The 20,643-nt window shown below is 44.9% G+C and overlaps 1 protein-coding gene across 3 annotated transcripts in view; it reads left to right on the forward strand.

Moving 5' to 3' along the window:
- TNC (tenascin C) overlaps nucleotides 1–20,643 on the forward strand; it is a 91,404-nt gene that overhangs the window by 38,648 nt on the left and 32,113 nt on the right. For all 3 annotated transcript variants that reach the window (XM_061200036.1, XM_061200038.1, XM_061200037.1), the window contains exons 8-15: nucleotides 577–762; nucleotides 1,005–1,094; nucleotides 2,576–2,839; nucleotides 10,688–10,960; nucleotides 11,523–11,795; nucleotides 12,404–12,676; nucleotides 15,485–15,757; nucleotides 18,070–18,342. In XM_061200036.1, the coding sequence (XP_061056019.1) occupies nucleotides 577–762; nucleotides 1,005–1,094; nucleotides 2,576–2,839; nucleotides 10,688–10,960; nucleotides 11,523–11,795; nucleotides 12,404–12,676; nucleotides 15,485–15,757; nucleotides 18,070–18,342 (1,905 nt within the window). The remainder of the gene's footprint in view (nucleotides 1–576; nucleotides 763–1,004; nucleotides 1,095–2,575; nucleotides 2,840–10,687; nucleotides 10,961–11,522; nucleotides 11,796–12,403; nucleotides 12,677–15,484; nucleotides 15,758–18,069; nucleotides 18,343–20,643) is intronic.

The raw sequence follows: 20,643 nt of genomic DNA on the forward strand, positions 1-20,643 counted from the left end.
ATATTACCCCAAATAACCTTCTAAGGCAAAAGAAAATTTTTGCCTACATAGAAGTTGCTGGTCTGAGATTCTCAGACATTTTGGTTAAAACAAAATTTAAATAAATATTTTAATAATAAAATGCAGTATATGCAAAACATAAATGACAAAGATGCCTTCTAACCTCTTAGCCTACAGCACTATCTTAAAAGTACCAAAGTGTCAATCATTCATTCACTAAATATTTTTTCAGAGCTCGGTAAGCTCCGTGTGAGTTATTAAAAATCCAGTGATGAATACAGCAAATACAGTCACAGAGCTTATTTGCAAGTTTCTGTACAGTTTTTATTAAGCACGAAATTGGTGGAAAACGTGAATGATTGAGGTATCATGCGCTTTAATAATGAGGAAAGTGTCAAGTATGTAGTATTCGTTTAGATGTGCGCATTAGCTATTGAGCCAGAGGAGTGTGTGGGCAATTTTGTCATTTCTCTCCAATGGCAGGCACCTTTCATGTCTCACCTTGAACTGTCAAGGACTCCCTCTCTCCTGGTGCCTGGTGTTCTCAATACCAATGCCCCTTCCTCTCCCAAACAGGCCTGGATGCGCCCAGAAATCTCCGCCGCATCTCCCAGACAGACAACAGCATCACCCTGGAGTGGAGGAACGTCAAGGCGGCCGCCGACAGTTACAGAATTAAGTACGCACCCATCTCTGGAGGTGACCATGCCGAGGTAGAAGTCCCCAGGAGCCAACAAACCACAACCAAAACTACACTCACAGGTGAGCTCCGCATCCCTGACCCAACCGGCCCTGGGGGCAGTCCCCATGTTGCAACCCTCCAGAGAGTGAAAAAAAATGGTTCCCAGCTATCCATCTCACCTGGGCATCAGTGAGTCAGGCTGTGAAACAGTCCAGACACTGAGAAATCATAGCCTTCAGGGACTAGTTCAGGGCCATTTTTATGGCCTTCTGAAAGTCTGTCCAGTTTTGGGCCGATTCTCAACCTGTATGTTCTCTCTTAGGTCTGAGGCCAGGAACTGAATATGGTATTGGAGTGTCTGCCGTGAAGGGGGACAAGGAGAGCGACCCAACCACCATCAATGCAGCCACAGGTGAGGCCCGCCTGGATTCCCACCTCCACGGCACTAGCACCAGCAGACACAACAGGGCCCAGGAGGCAGGAAACCTACTTAAAAAGAAATAGTAGATGCCCAGAGGAAAGTGGGGCTTCTAGGATCATCCAGCCCAGATGTCCACGTTCAAAAGTAGCATAAGCACTCCCCATGTGAATGATCCTAACGCTACTCTCTATGCAGGAAGGGGGACAGGGGATATTTTACAAAAAATTGGAACCAGACTTTATAAGAGATCTACAAACTTTTGAAAGTTGGCGACCGATTCCATTTTTTATAAACCACTGACTAATCAAAACACATCTGGGGGCTTTTCTCTTAGCAAACACTTAACGTATATTGCATACCCCCATCATATAGATTATAAGCGGCAGGAGCATAGTTTAAGGCAATCTTTGCTCTTACTCATTGCATCCTGCAGCTCCAGCCTCTGAGTGAGGATGCTGAGGGGCTACATGATTTGAGGCCACTGATTCTTTCTGCAAGTTTGTTTGTTTTTTCTGGAAAATTTGTAAAAAAAAGAAAACTCGTCCCTTTACCTCTCCACCAGCCTCCTGCTTGTCTCCCCCTGGGACTATGATGATAAGGGGTGGCTGGTGTGGGGAGATCATTATGCAGGATCCAATGCTGAGCACTTATACATATTCTTTTTTATATTTTTATTTGGAGGTAATTGTAGATTCACATACAGTGTAAGAAAGAATACAGAGAGATCTGTACCCTTTGTCTAGTTCCCCCCATTGGTAACATTTGTGTAACTACAGAACACTATCAGAACCAGGAAACTGACATTGATACCGTCTATCAACTTTATTCAGATTTCACTCAACTGTGTGTGTGTGTGTGTGTGTGTGTGTGTATGTGTGTGTGTATTTAGTTCTATGTTATCACTTGTAGATTTTGGAAGCTACCACTTGTTATCACTTGTAGATTTTGGAATCTACCACTACAGTCAGACACCAAATAGTTCCAATCACAAGGGTCGCTCTTGCTACACTTTTCTATAACCAAGGCAACTCCCACCCTCCCCTTCACCTTAATCCTTGGCAATCACTGATCTGGTCTTCATCCAATTTTGTTATTTCAAGAATGCTACATAAAAGGAATCATACAATATGCAACCTTTAGAGACTGGCTTTTTTGCTAAGAATAATTCTCTTGAGATCCATCCAAATTGTGTCTTGTATCAATAATCAGTTCCTTTTAAATGCATTTAATTGAGTATCATTTCATGGTATGGATATACCACTGTATTATTTTTAATCTTTCAAAAACACAGTGAGGTACCGTACAATAACAGCATCTCACAAAGGTGAAGACTGAGACTCAGACAGCTGAGTCACCCGAAGCCACACAGCGCTACGGCAGACCTAGGACTGTAGCCCACAACCAGCTTTCAGCCGCAGAAGCAGTCCTGCCCTCAAGCCTGAAGGGTGTTCAACTCTCTGTTTTCCTCCCAGACCTGGACGCGCCCAAGGACCTTCAGGTTTCTGAACCTACGGAGACCAGCGTGACCCTGCGCTGGCAGATGCCACTGGCCAAATTTGACCGTTACCGCCTCAACTACAGTCTTCCCTCGGGCCAGCCAGTGGAGGTGCAGCTCCCCAGAGGCACCACCTCCTACATCCTGAAAGGCCTGGAACCTGGGCAGGAATACACCATCCTCCTCACAGCAGAGAAGGGCAGGCACAAGAGCAAGCCGGCACGGGTACAGGCATCCACAGGTGAGGTCAGCTTCTGAGCTCTCGCCACGCCCTCTGTTGATTCTGAGGTTGCAGACCCATCAGCCAGATTGTCTTCAAATGAGAAGACCAGATGGGAAGACATGGGGATTTCTCTACTCATGACTGCTCTAAATCCCATTTGAAAGAGTTACTTACCGATCTTTTCCTCTTGTCAACTGACTCATCAACAGCAAAGTTCCCTAGCTGGGCAATCAAAGTGGTTTTTAAATATTTCTTCCTAGGAGAACTTAAAGCATCAGAGTTTGTGTCTGTCTTTTTTTTTTTTTTTTTTTTAATTTTGTGCATTTCACAGACTCTTTAAAATTTTTCTCATTTTCCTCCCTCTTTAGCACAATTAATGAACTTTTCATTTTATTTCTTTTCGAGATGACCAAGATGTTGGGAATAATTCCTTGGTTTTTTCCCATTAATTGTTTTTATTCCAGGTCTTTTGCTTTCCTCTCAGGTTACCTGAAACATTGCACACGGTCCTTTGAGCCTTCCACGGGGGCCTTCTCATTTTCTCTTGGTCATTAAGAGGTGAACTTTGTTTTTCCATGACAGCTTAATCCTGACCTCCAGTATCCCTTCTAGCCCAAGTATCCTGTTCTTTGTACCTGCTTCCATATTTTCTCAATGGCTAAACTGAGAAAAAAAATCAGTTCTTCCTATATGAAAATATACATATTTAACTTTGGCCCCCCAAATATTCAAGAGGTACAGGGGGAAAATGTTAATTCTTCAGGGTATGACAAGTAATAGTCTTTAGTAAGTATGTATTGAGAACCCACTGAATATATTGTAGTATGCTGATATTTGAGGGGAAAAAAATGGGTTATGTACTTAGCACTGCTATTCTGACTCATGTGCACTTACTCACCGTCCCTGGGGGAAGACCAGATGGTCAGAATGTTAGACAGCACTCCAGCAAGGGAAGGGAGTGACTGGGCAGCACTCAAGCAAGGAAAGGGAGTGACTGGGCAGCACTCAGCCAAGGAAAGGGAGTGAATGGGGGAGTCAGGAGCAGCCAGAGACGGTGTCTTGGCAGAGATGCTATTCCAGCTGAGTCTCCATAAGCAGAAAATGTGTGGCACTGATGGGCATATTTGGAAATGCCTTGAAGCGTCTTTGTCATTTATGGATACTTTCACATGCATATAACAGAAATCTCAAATAACAGTCACTTAAGCAAGATACAAGTTGGTTTCCTCTCTCATAAAATAAGTCTGAGGTTAGGTGGTTCAGGGATGGCACAGCAGTTCCAAGTGATCAGGGATTTGGGCTCCTTCTAGCTTTCTGTTCCACTAGTCTTAGTCCTTGGCTTCCATTCTCAAGGTCACCTCCATGTCACAATATGGCTACTTCAGTACAGCCTTCGCATTTGTGTTCTGGGCAGCATGAAGGAGGAAGAACCAAAACCAAAAAAAAAGTACCTCCTAGATGAGAGTCTTTCTGGATACCTCACCAATGACTTCTACTTGCATTTCACTGGCCACTTCTAGCTATAAGTAAGTCTAGGAAAGGTAGTCTTCTGGCGGAGCATGTTGCTGCCCACATAAAATTGTGGTAGTTTGTAAGGAAGAGAGAGAGAAGGGGTATTTAGTAGACAAAGAGTAGCCTCTTCAGAAAGTCTAAAGTGAGCTCAGGTGGTCAGTTCTGTTGACTCTGTGCATGGACTGCTTCCCACGCAGCTATGAGATGATCATCAAGGATGCTCGGCGGGGGGTAGCTTGATCATAGATGAGGGGGGAGGGGAGAATAAATGGGGAAGAAATAAATCTACGGTAGAGATTTGAATGGTTCAGCTTCATAAACATGAGCTTGTTATAAGATGCGAAGGGACCACAAATGAATCAGAGAAACAAGAGAGGGAATTTCTTCTTCTCTTCCCTCCTCCTCCTCTTCCTCCTCCTCCTCTTCTTCTTCCTATTCTTTCTCCTCCTCCTCCCTCCCTCTCTCTCTCTCTTTGCCTCTCTCTCTCTGCCTCTCTCTCTCTCTCTCTCTCTCCCTCTCTCTTCACTTTTCCCTGAGTTTTACAAATGCTAGATTAAAGAGAGTTTCCTATCTCCACTCAATCATCTTACCCTCCGGCTATAGCCACTTTATCTCCTATCTCCAGCAGGGAATCCCCAGGCTTTAGCTGCTCAGGGAGATGAAAGCTTTCAAGTGAATCACAGGCTGGAATTACTTTGTCTCTAACTAAGAGCCCAGTTTTGGCATCCCAAGGGCTCAGTGGTTTCATTTCCCCAGCCGTGCCTCTTTAACACTGTTTTCAAAGAAATCACGTTGTATATTTAAAGACATTCTTCATTACAGGAAAAATGTGCCAAGTCCCTTTTATGGGCTCTTCCCCCACTGTCTCTAGAATATTTCTCTCTATGGCTTTCTCCATAGAACTATTTTATTTTATTAAAAGTGAGGTGGGCACTTCTCTCCATCTCCTGAAGTCTATCTTCCCAATAAATATCTCCTACAGTATCCTCCCAGTAAATATCTCCTTCATTTACTCAGTCAATAATGCACCACAATCATGCTCCGTGCTAAGTCCTGGGGATACTACAGCAATGAAGACAAGTCTGTGCTTCCAAGGAGGTAACTGTCTAGTAAACAGATGCCTTCACTTGCTGTAACTAGGGGTGTGGGGTGCGGTGGGAGCACGGGATGCCTTCTGAGCATCAGGATAGGCTTAACGTGGGAAGAAGTTTTTGGACAGACACGGAAGAGGCAAGCAGGACTATGTTGTAGAAGACGTAAAGAAGCAGAAGTCCAGGCACCTGGCCTTGGGAAACACATGGGGAGAAAAAAGAAACAGGAAAAGTGGGAGCGCTTAGAGGAATGTACCATGTGGTTATGAGTCCTGAAATGTCGAAGGGTTGTAGGTTCAAACGTCAGAAGAAAGGGATTCCCAGCTCTGCATTACTCGATTCTTAATAGCAGAAGTCTGCAAAGTGTCGCTCATTGTCTGTGGGTTTTACAGAGAAGATGTGAAATTGGCTGCCCCAAAGCATTCTTCCCAGAGAATTCCAGGGCTCTAGCCATGGCATTGAGCCAAAGCGCAAGCCTTTTCCTTGATGCAGCACCAAGTTAAAAGTATGCATTACCTAGCTGCCCGTCACACCTGAAATACAATGCAAAGACCCTATCACAGGCTACACAGCCCTACAGAGTCTGGTCCTTCCCATCTCTCTGACCTCACTCCCACTACTTGTCCCCTTGCTCATTTCACCGTGGTCACCCTGGCCTTCTCGCTGTTCCTTAAGTATGCCAAGCCTGCTCCTGCCTTAGGGCCTTTGCACATGCTACTCCTGCTGCCTAGATACCACTCTTCTCCCAGTTCTACACCCAGCACCTCCCTCATTTCATTCAGCTCAAGTCTCATCTCAAAAGACCTCTCTGTCAACCAGTCTAAAACGGTGCCCTATCCTGATTTACCCCTTCATGCTGCTCCAGAGTTCCTCATGACACTTGCCTGATATCACTCACTAGTTGGTTTACTTACCTATGGCCTGCCTCCTACTTCTAGCCAGAAAGGACTCTGTCTCCTTCATCCAGGGCTGCAGCCCCAGTGCCTTGAACACAGCCAAACATGTGGCATATGTTCATGAGCATCTGGGGACTCCAGCTCCTCCAGAGGCAGCATTTCCACTGAATCTTCTGGTCTTTTTCTTTCACCTCTGAATCAAAGGCCCAAATTCTCTCTCTTAAGGATTAAAGGAAGGGAAGTCATTCTCCTGGAGTCTTTAATTAAGCTTACTCTGGATAAAAATGGAAGGAAAGAAAGAAGGAAGGATGGGGGAAGGAGAAAGGGATGGGGGGTGGAGAAAGGAAGGAAAGAAAGAAAAAAGGTACTATCCCTGTTAGCATTGAACAAAATGAGTATGGGCCAGGCATCTCCCCCTCCGGCCCCATATTTGTATTCTAATAAACTCAGCAAAACCCTGCTTGAAGTGGAGGCCATGATTTTCTTTGAGCAGTAAGGGACATAAAGCAGGGAGGATATGCAGAAACACAAGGCCAATAAAGCATCCTCCCACACCGTGTAAGGCTTGACAGTGATACCCCAGTAATTCTCAAGGGTTTGGGAAGCAGAGAGGTGGAATTTTGCTTTTAGCCACAGCTGCAAGTAATAGAAGACATTCTGCTCTGATTTTCCATTTTGATTTTCTCATGGAGCAAACTGAAATTTAGTCAAATATTTATCCATCCAACAAGTATTTATTTCTTACCTGCCATGGGTCAGGCAGCGCTGGTATAGAGAACAGAAAGACACAACCCCTCCACTCAGGAAATGATGCACATTGCAGTGAGAATGAGAGGACCAAAACCAAAATTATAGGAATGTAACTAGTCTGCTTAGAGGAAAGTGTGGGAAGCTACAGGAGCACAGAGGCAGATACCCATCCCAGACCTGAGCAAGGTGAAGGCAGCGTATCAGAGAAGGCTTTTTGGAAGAGGTGATACTTGGCTGAAACCTAAAAAAGGAAAATGAGTTGGGCAAGTGGAGAAGAGAGTAATGACATTTCCAGCTGGAGGAACAGTAGGTGAGAAGCTCAAAGGCATGAGAAACTTTGTTAGTGAAACACCAGCTATACAGTCCTGCTGTATGATGGAGCTGGGGATAACAGGGTACAAGGTTACAGACATTATCAGTACCATCTACAAAGGGCAGTGAATATCATGCTGAGGGGCTTGGGTTTCATTCTTGATAGTGTGAAGAGTCACCAGAAAGTTTTAAGGCAGGCGAGGCTTTTAATTTCAATTAACTTTACAAGATGAGATCCAAGCAATTTAATCTACCCTCAGGGGTGCTGAGGCTTGAATTTGGCCATCCCGCTGCTGTTGGAGAATCACTCTCTCTGCCATCGGTGACCACTAAAAGTGGATTCCTCATCAGTCAGCACTTGGTAATTACCATCTACGAGACGGTGGAAATCCAAAGATTTAAAGTTGGCACAGCCAGAAATTCCCCCAGGCCAGCTGGTCAAATCACCATGAGCACAGAAATGGGATTTTGAAATTCTGATTTCCCAGGCCCACTGGCATTGTCCAGAGGGTAGATGCCAGTGCACAGCTGGAAGAAAAAGACAACAGCCTTTTCATAAAGAAAGGCCAAGAAATTCAGTACGGAACTATACAACGGAAACACGGGGCTTCTGGGGCAGTAAGCCCACAAGTGTGTCATTTGCTGTTGAAATGCAGAGTCCGCATTGATGTGAAGCCTCTGGTCTCGATCTCGACTGCTGTCTGCTGTATTTTTATTCACGTTTTTCCCTCTCTTTTCATAATTCTTACCCGCCTCCCTTTAATTTATCTACTGATTTTATTCATTGAAGTTACACCTTTTACTTATCTGTCTAGCATTTGTTTAGTGAAGGGTTTTGGGTCGGGCACCAAAAGCACCCACCCAGCAGTGGTCATGGTCACAGCACTAAATATAACTGATTTTTTTTTCTTGATCTGCCTAACCCCCTCCCCACAAAAAAAAAAAAAAAAAAAGGAAGAATAGCCAAAAATTTTGGTGGAAGTATCATCACCATGACTATTACCATTTACTGAGCCACGTGACATTTTATGAAAATTACTCTATCCACTGTAAGAAGAGATGAAGCAGGATGTGAAGGACATTGTATAAAGTATCCGTGGCATATAAAAAAGCTGATTTAAAGAAAAAAATGGTTCTCATGAGGAAGAGACATTTTCTAATGTGGATCTCCTCCTCTCTCCAACCGTCTTTACTACAACAGCTTAATAGACAATCTGTAACCCCTCCATAACCCCTCCCTCGCCCAGACAGGTAATTCTCCCCACATCTCTTGCAACCTGGTACCTGAAATCTCTTTCATGGAAAAAAAATATGCTTTATGTCATAATTAGAGAAAGAACTTAAAAGGCAGTTACCTGAGAGGAAACACTGACTTAATTCACACAAGGGGGGTCAACTATCAATGTCAGCTAAGTTCTTGACAAGAAGCTTTGACGGCAGCAGGAGAAAAAAAATAAGAAAGTGGGATAAAAAGGAGAGTTTATGGGCCACAGAATTGATTTCCTTAACTTTACAGTTTGGCTTAGATTGGTTTTTGTCTGATGTCTCTTCATGCATGAGGGCTCTTGGAATATTTGAAAAGGACACACTCCTGAGTTTAGCTGTGCTAAAATCCCAAGGTCAAGGAGATAATTGCTACAACTGGAGCACTGCTCCTGGCCTCACAAGGGCCACTGGGTTAAAAGATAGCTGATCTTTTTCCCTTTCTTTCCCCACAAGTAGATACATCAGTTGGAACTTGGGGTCCTCTTTTTCTCACCTAGACCACGTTTGTGTGGTTAAGAACTGCTATGGGGTCTTGGATAAGGGCTCCGGGACACAGATTTGGGTTGAATGAGGACTCGTAGAATGAAGGTCAAGGTCAGGTATGGCAAACATTTTCTGAAAGGGCCAGACAGTAAATATTTTAGACTTTTCAGGCCATATGGTCTCTGTCTCAACTCCTCTACTGCGCCACTGCAGCACATAAGCAGCCATCAGCAATATGTAAATGTGCAGGCACGGCTGAGTTCCAATGAGATTTTACTTATGACATCAAAATTTGAATTTCATATACTTTCATCTGTCATGAAGTATTCTTCTTTGGATTTTTCCAACCATTTAAAAATTTTAAAACTGTTGTCAGCTCACTTATTACCAAGAGAGGCAGCAGGCTGGATTTGACCCTCAGATTATAGTTGGCAGACCGCTGTTCTAGATCAAACAAGATTTGAAGGAGTGTCAGCTTTGCCAAAATGGAACAATTAGGAAGAACCTTCCCCAGAACGTAGAAAAGTCTGAATCAAACAGATTCTTGAAAAGAAACATTTTCCCCTCTGAAAGGATATCTTCTATCCAACTGCAAGCTAAGATTTTCAAGTGAGATGTCTGCTTTAATGGACAGATAGGACTGATTTGAAATGAGCAGCCAATGTGAGGCATATAGAGAGAAACAATTTGTTCACCTAAATGAGCTCAAGGCAGTTCTTACTCTGTTGTTTAGAGGATCTGTTTCCAGAGAAAATCCTTTCTCCCTAGGTGATGCAAAGTCCATTTAGGCTCAGCCCTGGGCAAATTATCACCTTGAAGCCATATTCAGACAAGTGAGTGTTCTGTGCTTTGCTCATCCTAGAGATGAATAAAGACGGCAAGTTTTAATTGAGCTTAATAAGCTATTTCTCCCAGGGCCTCAGTCGTTCTTTCTATCCAATGAGGGGCAGCTTTGCAAAGACTCAGTGACTTCCTCAGGACAGCCTTACTTGTACTGTGTTAATTTATCTCTGATCTTTCTGAAGTGGTTTATGTAAACTGATTTGAGCCCCAGAAACTGACAAAAATCCCAACATAAAGAGACTATAAAACATGCCTTCCAGGAGAGATTGAGGAAACACGGAAAGGAAGAGAATCTAAGAGGAGCCAATTTCCTCAAAATACAGAAGGCTGGACGGCTCAGACCAAGAATCCCGAGAGTAGCCGAAGGCTGTTCCTATGATCTCACGTTTAAGATGAGAGCCGCTTTCCAAAGTGGAAACTGCAGCCCAGAGCAGTACTAACCCAGACGTGTAGCATTTTCCAAATCCACAGGACACTGGTCAATAGAAAAACACCATATTCAAAAGACAAACCCAAATACACAGCAAGGCAAAATAAGTATTCTGTTGATTTTTCTGTTGGTGTTTTGATGGCGACAGCGTGGCTCAGGGATGCAGGTGGCCCTGGGGCCCCCATGGTCTCGCAGCATTGGCAGCGGGTTTGCCATTTCTGAGTTCCCAGATGGAAAGCATTTCAGGAATGATTTAACTGACCCCGTCTCTGTCATTATTCAGACCACGCCCCTGAAATGGAAAACCTCACCGTGACCAAGTCTGGCTGGGATGGCCTCAAACTCAACTGGACCACAGCTGACCAGGCCTTTGAGCACTTTGTCATTCAGGTGCAGGAGGCCAACAGGGTGGAGGCGGCTCAGAATCTCACGGTGCCAGGCAGCCTGCGGGCTGTGGACGTCCAGGGCCTCAAGGCCGCCACCCCTTATACAGTCACCATCTACGGGGTGATCCGGGGCTATAGGACACCAGTGCTCTCTGCTGAGGCCTCCACAGGTACCTCTTACCTTTCTGTCTATAGCTTCTGTTTTTCCCAACAGGAACCTGCCCAAGGATAATCAGACGCAACTCATTTTTGAATAGACTTGAGTAGCTTAAGTTATAGCACTATGGTGCCTGATGATGGGAAGAAATCAAGCCGCACAACTCCTGGGGTAGCTTTCACACTGCACCCCATGTGCACCACAGCCTCTGGGGCTGTGCCTAGCCCAGCCTGGGGACTATACACACAGCCTCAATGGCAGGGACCTTTGGCTTCACAAACAGGCTCCCTCCTGGTGAGGGATGTTAAGGCATGATATTCAGAAGGAAAAAAATAATAATAATCTCTTTGTCTGCCAGAGGCTAGGGCAATTCCTTAATGAAATAAGATCACAAATGTTTTCCTACGCCTCACCCCCTTGGCTCTATTTCTCAAATTCAGGAAGCTGCATGGTTATCTAAAGAAAGTCACATTTTTTTAAAAAAAAAAGTAATATAAAGCCTATTCTTTCATTAAGGAGTCCCTGGATCTTGGTGTGTGATTTGATCATTAAACTGGTTCTTTGTCCTTCTCCAGGAGAAGCTCCCCATTTGGGAGAGGTCACGGTGTCCAAGGTGGGCTGGGATGCCCTCAAACTCCACTGGACGGCTCCGGAAGGAGCCTACGAGCAGTTTCTCATTCAGGTGCAGGAAACTGACACAGACGAGGCAGCCCAAAACCTCACTGTCCCGGGAGGACTGAGGTCCGTGGACCTGCTTGGGCTCAAGGCAGCCACTCACTATAGCGTCACCGTCCGCGGGGTGACTCGGGACTTCAGCACAACCCCTCTCTCTGTTGAAGTCTTGACAGGTATTCTAGACGACTTCATTAATTTTTTTCCTCCCACTGTCTCTGCTCAGGAGGGATCAACGCTCTTCCCTGCTCTAAACTGGGTTCAGCCCCTACCCCAGTGGGGAGTACCGGAGAATCATCCCTGCTTCCATACAAAAGTCCTGTCCCTTATTTGGCCGAGTCCTAGTCCTAGCATGGTAGCCAATTCCATGGAAAGTTCCACCTACTCTTCTTTTATATAAATTGAGGTGACTTTTCTTTTAAAGCAAGTTTCAGTCGTAATAGCTAAGAAGTTGGAAAGCATACTCTGCGAGTGGGGAAAAAAAAAACGTTGATCTGAGCTCATTTTCAGAATGCATCAGAGGACTCCCCAAAGCACCGTCTGTATGTCAAGAATGGAAGCTGTGAACAATTCTGAGAACTATGTCTCATTTCCAAAGGCTGACTAGGAAAGCCCTGGCTTTAGTGCCCACAATTAGTGTCCTCAACACCTGCTGTAAATCACGCATCTGTGATCAACACTAACCAGACAACTCACCCCAACCTCAGCCAAAATGCCATCTCACCTGAGTCCCAGCATGCAACTGCCTTTTTTAGTAACTCAGCAACTCTGTCTTCTTATGCAGAGGAGGTTCCAGATCTGGGGAACCTCACGGTGACTGAGGTTAGCTGGGATGCCCTCAGACTGGACTGGACCAGCCCAGATGGGATCTATGAGCAGTTTGTCATTGAGATCCGGGAGGCTGACCTGGCCCAAGAAGCTCGCAGTCTCACGGTTCCTGGCAGCCTGTGCTCCGCGGAAATCCCAGGCCTCAGGGCTGGTACCCGTTATACAATCACCCTGCGTGGCGAGGTCAGGGGCCGCAGCACTCAACCCCTTGCTGTGGAGGTCATCACAGGTATACGACCCTCCTCCCAGACCAGGGACCTGATGGTGTCAGCCAATTCATTGGAATAGAGAAAATTCCCCATGTATCAGGGCCCTCTCTCAAAGCTGTTGGCAGGCAGCATGAACACAAGCTCTAACTCCGGAGGGTGTGGGTTGGAATTCCACCTTTCTGGCCGAATATTCTTGGGTATCTCATTGTACACCTCTGAGCCTTCATTTCTCACCTTCAAATCAGAGATAATACTCCTACCTCAGAACACTGTCATGAGCAGTAAATGAGATAATGAACGAAAGTACATAGCAAAGCACCCCTCCTGTAGTAAATTTTGAATGCCAAATAGCTAAATTTATCAGATAGCAACATATCATAATATAAATAGCATAAACAGTAGGGCTGTGACACAAGAATAAGGTCAGAACTTTCTAGAGAAATCTTATCATGAGTGGCCTCAGAGTCACTTACTGCCATCCATCTGGTGGTCAGACCTCCACATAATAACCTTTGAAATGATCTATCATCTTCTGCTCAAGTTAGCCAAGTCTCTCTCTCCTTAACACATCCTCAAGGCAGGGCTATTTCTAAGAAAGGAGAGTCATGTTTGACTTCAAAGTTTTTGATTCAGTTTGGAGAGGGAAAACAATTCATCTCAATTTGTCCCCTGAAGATGTGCAACTCCATCTGTTATAGAAAACTCTGTGCTGGTCATGTGGTTTCTAGAAACAACTTTAAAAAAGGCCATGGGAAAATGAGCCTGATTTGGGGGAACAGGGTTTTTATGCTGGGCCCTAAGCCCATGCCCTTCTCTACACATACTGTGTTTTGAAAATGCCGCCCAAATAACCTAATCAAATGAATTGTTGTCCTTGCTCATACATACCAAATAAACCTGGTCCTTGCTAGAAACTACACACAATACCCCAAATAAGAAAAGTAATGTTGCAATACACCTAAACTGGCCAGATTATCAATGGCCTGTGTTTCCCAGAATATTGTCAAACCAAACAAGAGCAAAAGGGGCTTTTGAGACACGTGGGATCTGGGAGCAGGGTGCTAATGATCCGCATCTGTAGTTTGTAAACTTTTTGTTTTTAGCAGCAAATTCCTTTTGCACATGAAATCTTACAAGGAACCCCACTATATGACAGATAAATGAACAGCTATTCTTGGTGAGCTGGGAAGGAGGAGAGGGCTGCCCACACCCATGTCCCCAACCCAGTTCTTCCATAAAAGGACCAGTTCTACAGTTTGAACACAGCCCCTCTAAAAGGTCAAGTTTGCCCAGACTCTCCTTGTGCACTGAATCCTGGAATATCTCATACTCTTTCTGGGGGAAGTCTTGCAGATATTTTCTTTTCTGACTTCAAATCCATGGCCACTTCAGCCTTAAAAAGAGAGGCTGGGAGATTGCACTTAACCCTGAGCAGCATTCCACTAAGTAGTGAGTGTTTCCATATCTGGAACCCAAACTTTCTAAATCAGCAATGACTACATTAAATTTCCTTCCTACCTTGTAGAAAAATGAATAGTGGGCCCTGCTCTGCACCATTTGCTGAGCAAAACATAATCACTTTTAATGAAGAGTAGGCACAAACGGCCTTGTTTGTGACGCAGACATTCTTCAATCAGACCCAAAGTGCTATCAGGAGAAGGGGGGAGGGAAAATGCGAAGCCAAGAATCCAGTACAGTACGGAAACTTTGATCTCTGAAAGATGAGAAAAGTCCAGAGATAAAACATCGGACTTGTCCAAACCTGATTCAGCACATGCTTTATACACCCAGTCAGACAGCCTGTGGCCAGCAATGAGATGATCTCTCCAAAGTCCAGTAATGAGACGAAGCAGGTAATTCTCTCCCACGTGACCAAGAAGTTCCAAGGAGAAACATCGAAACAGTGATACACAGCTCTGCATTCTCAGAGCCAACCAACTGAGGATAGAAAATATCAGGGAAAAAAATTCCAGGAAGCTCCAAAAGGCAAAACTTGAATTTGCCATGTGCTGGTAACTACACACATAGCATTTACATTGCATTAGGTATTATAAGTAATCTAGAGATGAATTTTTAAAGTATACAGGAGGGTGTGCATAGGTGATATGCAAATACTACACCATTTTATATGCATCCTCAGCTTGTTATCTATGGGGGTCCTGGAACCCATCTCCCAAGGGTACCAAGGAACAGCTGTGTATCTGTTAGGCTGCCACTTACCAGGTCCTCACTATGTATCAGGTGTGATGTCAGGTATGTGTCAGGTATAAACTCAGAGGTTTATAAATATTATCATCCAATCATCACACGTTCCAATGAAATGGTACTGTCAGCTCCAATTGAAGATGCGGAGCACAAGTCTCAGAGATGACCCAGGTGACATGCCCAAGATTACGCAGCTAGCGAACACCGGTGTTGGAATTCTAACCAAGGCCCCTCTGCCTCCAAAGCCTGTACTTTTCACCAACTCCTATTTCTCTTACCCTGACCCACAATCCCACATTTTCCATGGGCCTTGAGGGTGCTAGTCATGCATGATCCTCAGAGACCTCCCAGCAGTGGGTTGTCAGGGGTCGTGACGGCACTGCCATCTCAAGCATGAACAATGTAGATGTTGCCCTTTCTGACCATCTTCAACTCCTGAAGAAAGCTGTGGCCAGATTACCGCAGTTCAAACAGGAAATTCCCCGAGACCAAGAATGACCACACACACAAACACAAGAAAATCTCTTGCCCCTTTCTTTCTTCCCTAGAGCTGGGCTGTGGGACGTTTGCTTTCTTCATTTTCCGTTTGCAGAACTGACAAATTCCTCTCTGTCCTTCTTCAGCGGAGCTCCCCCAGCTGGGACACTTAGTCGTGACTGAGGCTGGCTGGGATGGCCTCAAACTCAACTGGACCACAGCTGACCAGGCCTTTGAGCACTTTGTCATTCAGGTGCAGGAGGCCAACAGGGTGGAGGCGGCTCAGAACCTCACGGTGCCCGGCAGCCTGCGGGCTGTGGACGTCCAGGGCCTCAAGGCCGCCACCCCTTATACAGTCACCATCTACGGGGTGATCCGGGGCTATAGGACACCAGTGCTCTCTGCTGAGGCCTCCACAGGTACCTTCCTCTCCCTGTCCATGATGCTTTCTCTCCAAGAGGCGTGTGGGGAGCCAGCTTCTGTCCATATCTAAATCCTTTCCATGTGCCCATCGGCTACTGAACTTGCATGCTCACACACCTCCCTATGGGCTGTGCCTTGGTCCAGATGCCTTTGACATCTCAAGAATGAACGTGCAGACGCTGCCTTTTCTGACCTCTAGCCTCTAGCCTCTCCCAGACCTTACCTATCCAATCCTATAACTACATCTCTTCTAAAGGATGGCTTTCCATTTCACAAGACAGCCTGATGGTCTTAACTCTTTTCTCCAGTGCTTGGATATAACTAAAAGCCGACCCTTCCGATGTGTGAGTTCCGGTGGAGCACAGATTATTTACCTTAGAGAGTCTTTTTGCTAGTTGCAAATGGTGCTTTACTATCCCAGATCCCTCAAGGGTATGGGCACGTGGTTCTTGCATTTCAAAATGTTTTAATTTAAATGTTTCTTTAAAATGCACTGAGTATAATAAGGGAACTGAATTACCCTCCTCCTCCGGGCAATTCTCTCAGATACTCAGTCACTGTTAGAACATCAAATTAGCAAATAGCTAGACCAAAAAAGAAAAAAAACAAAAAATCACACAATTATGACTGGAGACAGTACCAAAGAACAAGCCATTCATTAGCAGAAGTACACACAGCAGCATTTGAAGCAAAGAATGTCCCGGGCTATGAATGTCAAAGATCTGATGCCCTTTTTGTTCTTTTAATCGAGAGTTGCTCCCTGGACTGTTGGCCTTTGAATGGCACACTCTCAGCCCGGACCCAGGAGGGTGCATTATAGTTTACTCATCACTCTGCTCCAGTGACAGGGCATTCAGTGTTTCCCTGCAGCCTGCTCAAGAGCCCAGCCCTCCCCAGCACTGCTTTCCATGTTTCATCTTCCCATGTGCCTCCATTGGTTTGAAGTTGAGCAGAGGCTGTCAGGTTTGGTTTTGCATATGCCTGCCCCATTTTCCTGTAATTATTGCAACTAAACTTTTCTGCAAACCTGTGTGTCCTAGTGGATTCTAGCAAAAACGTAGCTCTGCATTTTAGCCTCAATCATTTCAGTAACTCTCGCTGAGATAAACACACAGCACAGACAACTGCTGCAGGAATGGTGACCCTGAAATGCCTAAAAATTGCAGCTGAGGCTGCCCTGGATGGACTCAGGGCTCTTTTATCTAACATCCATAAACAATCCCTTCTCAGAAGGCAAAGAAATCACCCGCCACTTTTGATCTTTCCTGCAGATCTTGCGGTTTGGGTGTTCTTAGTATTTTTATTATTTTTTTTTTTTTTCTTTATAATGATAGCAACATTCTTGCTCCTGACAAGTCGGTCTGTGGGGAAGGAGGGCCATAATTCCATCTGACCTGCGTTTCACCAGATCTCTTGGGATGGGAAGTCTTCCTCCTGCCTTGCTAGAGAGACAATACTAGCTTTTCAAATCTTGCTTCTGCCTGCCCTCTGCATGTTTTATTCCTGTTGCTCGGAAAACCACTGGTAGGATCATCTCTGAGACAAAATGTTACTTCTTGGCCGAACAGGGTTGCCTGACGGCCTTGTCCTGGCTCAGCTCTCTTGGTTGGCAATGCAGTACTAGCTTTCTTGGCCCACGTAGAAGCAGTTAAGAAAAGACAAGCTATTTTAACAGAATATGAGAACAGCTGGCCCTTGTCAGAAGTATGATGAAAATACCAAGAATTACACTGACCAATTGCCAATTCCCTTTGAGTCACAAAATCAGAAGCCTCAAGGTACCACCTTGGGAGGGTAATGGCGTCAGAATTATTTAGTCGTCATCTGAACAGATGGGAGCTCCCTCAAAGCAAAGGATGTCTGCTGGCTGGAGCCAAGTACTCGTGGTCTCCTGAGTGCAATTTAAGAGACTAGAAGCTGCCAGCACTCGTATCTTTTGACCGATGGCCAGCATCCCTGAGGTGTGGCTCCCAGAAGCATCTGGGTTTCGACAGAACAGGTCCTGCTGCCGTCACTGGGCATGTCTCCTCACACACGCCAGATCTCGGCCAGGCCCTGATCTTGTGTGGCAGCTCCAGAGCGGGGAAATCTAATTGCCATACCTTCCTTTTTGTATTTTTCTTTTAATAAATCCCCTTTTTCTCTCCTATTGGCACTGATTGGTAACATCGCTTCATGTCACCCTAAGCCTGAACTGTCGGATCTTTCTAGCTGGCTATGGTTCTGTTAACAACTGCAGTCTTAAAACCCAAACGCAATGATTAACTCAGATTTATTTGTTTCTTCTCTCCTACCCCTCCTTTTTCAGCCAGAGAACCTGAAATCGGAAACTTAAATGTTTCCGACATCACTCCTGAGAGCTTCAATCTCTCCTGGACAGCTACCGATGGGGCCTTCAAGACCTTTACCATTGAAATTATTGATTCCAATAGGTTCCTGGAAACGATGGAATATAACATCTCTGGTGCTGAACGAACTGCTCACATCTCAGGGCTCCGCCCTAATAATCGTTTTATTGTCTACCTCTCTGGACTCACTCCCAGCATCCAGATCAAAACCATCAGTGCCACGGCCACCACAGGTACATGCACGTTCGCCCGCTCCTAACACCCTCTCTCCAGAATCTTTTTTGCAGGGCAAAGCCACACCTTCCTGCCCATTGAAGCACAGGCCACAGGGCACTAACTGTTCCGTGACACTAGGCTGGAGCGCTATTTAACATAACTCTCTTCCAGCAGCAGCCCAAATGGTGACTTTCCTAATTTATCCCTGACCAGGACATTTGCAGCATAAAATGTAGTTTGGTCCAGAATGACAAGTTGAATCTGGAGAAAAGAATTCTCCTCATCAGTAGCCAAAAAGCCATGATGAGAGCTGTCCTTGACTTGGAAAGATGTCTATATCGGTTAGAGAGGTCTTAAAAATTATATTGTGTGTTATCCAACTGTCTTTGTCTTCCTAGTGCCTTTGACTTCCTAATACCCAAATATTCCAATGATTTAATGAAACTGAATTGGGCAAGTGATGAGAAAGGGCAAAGATTATTCATCACATGAGTGCACGAGGAAGTCATGCCATTCAGACCACTCCAATTCCAATGCCACCTCTAGGAGAAAAGACCAGAACATGCTGGCTTGCTTCCAGAACAGTGAATGGTAGATGGCAAAAATAAAAGTAGAGTAGAGTTTAAATAAGGAACTTGGTCAACAAAAGAGTGAACTGCTTTCACTAAATCCGCGGTATCTGTGACATACGCGCTATGGGAAATGCTCTCTGGAATGCAGCAAAAGAGAATTCTATGTGAATTCAGAAAGGAGAGCCTTGTCCATTCAAAATAGCATTCTTAGCACATTTTGGACAATGCCTTCTCTTGAGAGATAAAGTTAGACATCACACACTGAAATTTAAAGTTATTTGTGGAGTAAGCACAGGAGAGTCTTTTCTTCTTGATCACAAAAAGGGGTCCCATATTCTAGGGGAATTCAAGAAAAGGGTTAACATTGTAGTATCAAAAGCATCTATCATTTAAGTCACTCACAGTTGAGGGAGAGTCTGTCCTCATAACACTACAAAGTGCTATCAGCGTGGACCACAGAAAAAGCAGTGAGCCAGCAATACCTAGTTCTCATCCCAGCCAGATGAAAGTATACCAAAATATACCTAGGGAAATTAGTCAAACACATATATTTCTTCCTCATGGCTCAAGTTGGTTTTCAAAAAAGGGCAAGTGTCTTTACCAGAGGGTAAAGGCTAAAACTTTATGGATTTAGTCTTACATGTTTTGATTTTGACCCTCTAATAGTGTTTTTTTTTTGTTTTTTTGTTTTTTGTTTTTTTTTGGCTGCGTTGGGTCTTCATTGCTGCGCGCGGGCTTTCTCTACTTGCGGCGAGCGGGGGCTACTCTTCGATGCAGTGCACGGGCTTCTCATTACGGTGGCTTCTCTTGTTGAGGAGCACGGGCTCTAGGCATGCAGGCTTCAGTAGTCGTGGCACACGGTGTGGCATGTGGGATCTTCCCGGACCAGAGCTTGAACCCTTGTCCCCTGCATTGGCAGGCGGATTCTTAATCACTGCGCCACCAGGGAAGTCCCTCTAATAGTGTTTTGAATTGACACACTTTCGTATTTTTTTCTTCTTGCTTTAGTAGCTGAACCTCTCCTTAGCTGCCTCACTGTCTCAAATGTGACCTCGGGCAGTGTGTCCATCTCCTGGAAAGCTCAGGAGTCTGTCTTTGATAGCTTTCTTATAGAAGTTAGGAATTCTGACCACCTCCAGGAAATGGTGGTACTTTCTGTGCCTGCGGCGTCTCGCAGCTTTGTCATCGCCAACCTCAAAGCTTCTTCTGATTACACTGTCCACCTTCACGGGCTGATTGGCAGGCAGTGTGCTCAGACCCTGATGGTCCAAGCAACCACAGGTATTTCCCACGATGGGTTCTTCACTCTCCCTTGAACTTCTCCTGAAGAGCCTTCCAAAAAAATCAACCTCTACCCATGTTTCACCCTCCTGGTTCCTCCAGATCCTTCTCAAACTTGAGAGAGACATCCAAATCAGAGCTTTAAAACTTCAAAAAGAAAAATTCTCACCCCAAATTAAGGAACTTCTGTGTCAACCTCTTTTTTCTAAATACCCACTCACATCTGGAGTTGCTCTGTTTGTTTGTATAGAGTTAACCTGATGTGCTTTGGTTGAATTTCCAAACCATCCTTTCATCTGATCTGGAATAATCTTTTCCAGTTCCCATTATTGTCTACCTGTGGTCTTTCTAATCAAAGTTTGCCCATGTCTTATTCAAAGGGGTGTGTGCATGCCATTGTTGTTTCCTCGGTCAGAACGATCTACATTCTCTTTCTCTCCACCAAGATTTTAAAAGTAGTGTCAC

The sequence above is a fragment of the Eubalaena glacialis genome, chromosome 9 (genome assembly GCF_028564815.1).
Source record: "Eubalaena glacialis isolate mEubGla1 chromosome 9, mEubGla1.1.hap2.+ XY, whole genome shotgun sequence".
Classification (NCBI taxonomy): Eukaryota; Metazoa; Chordata; class Mammalia; order Artiodactyla; family Balaenidae; genus Eubalaena; species Eubalaena glacialis.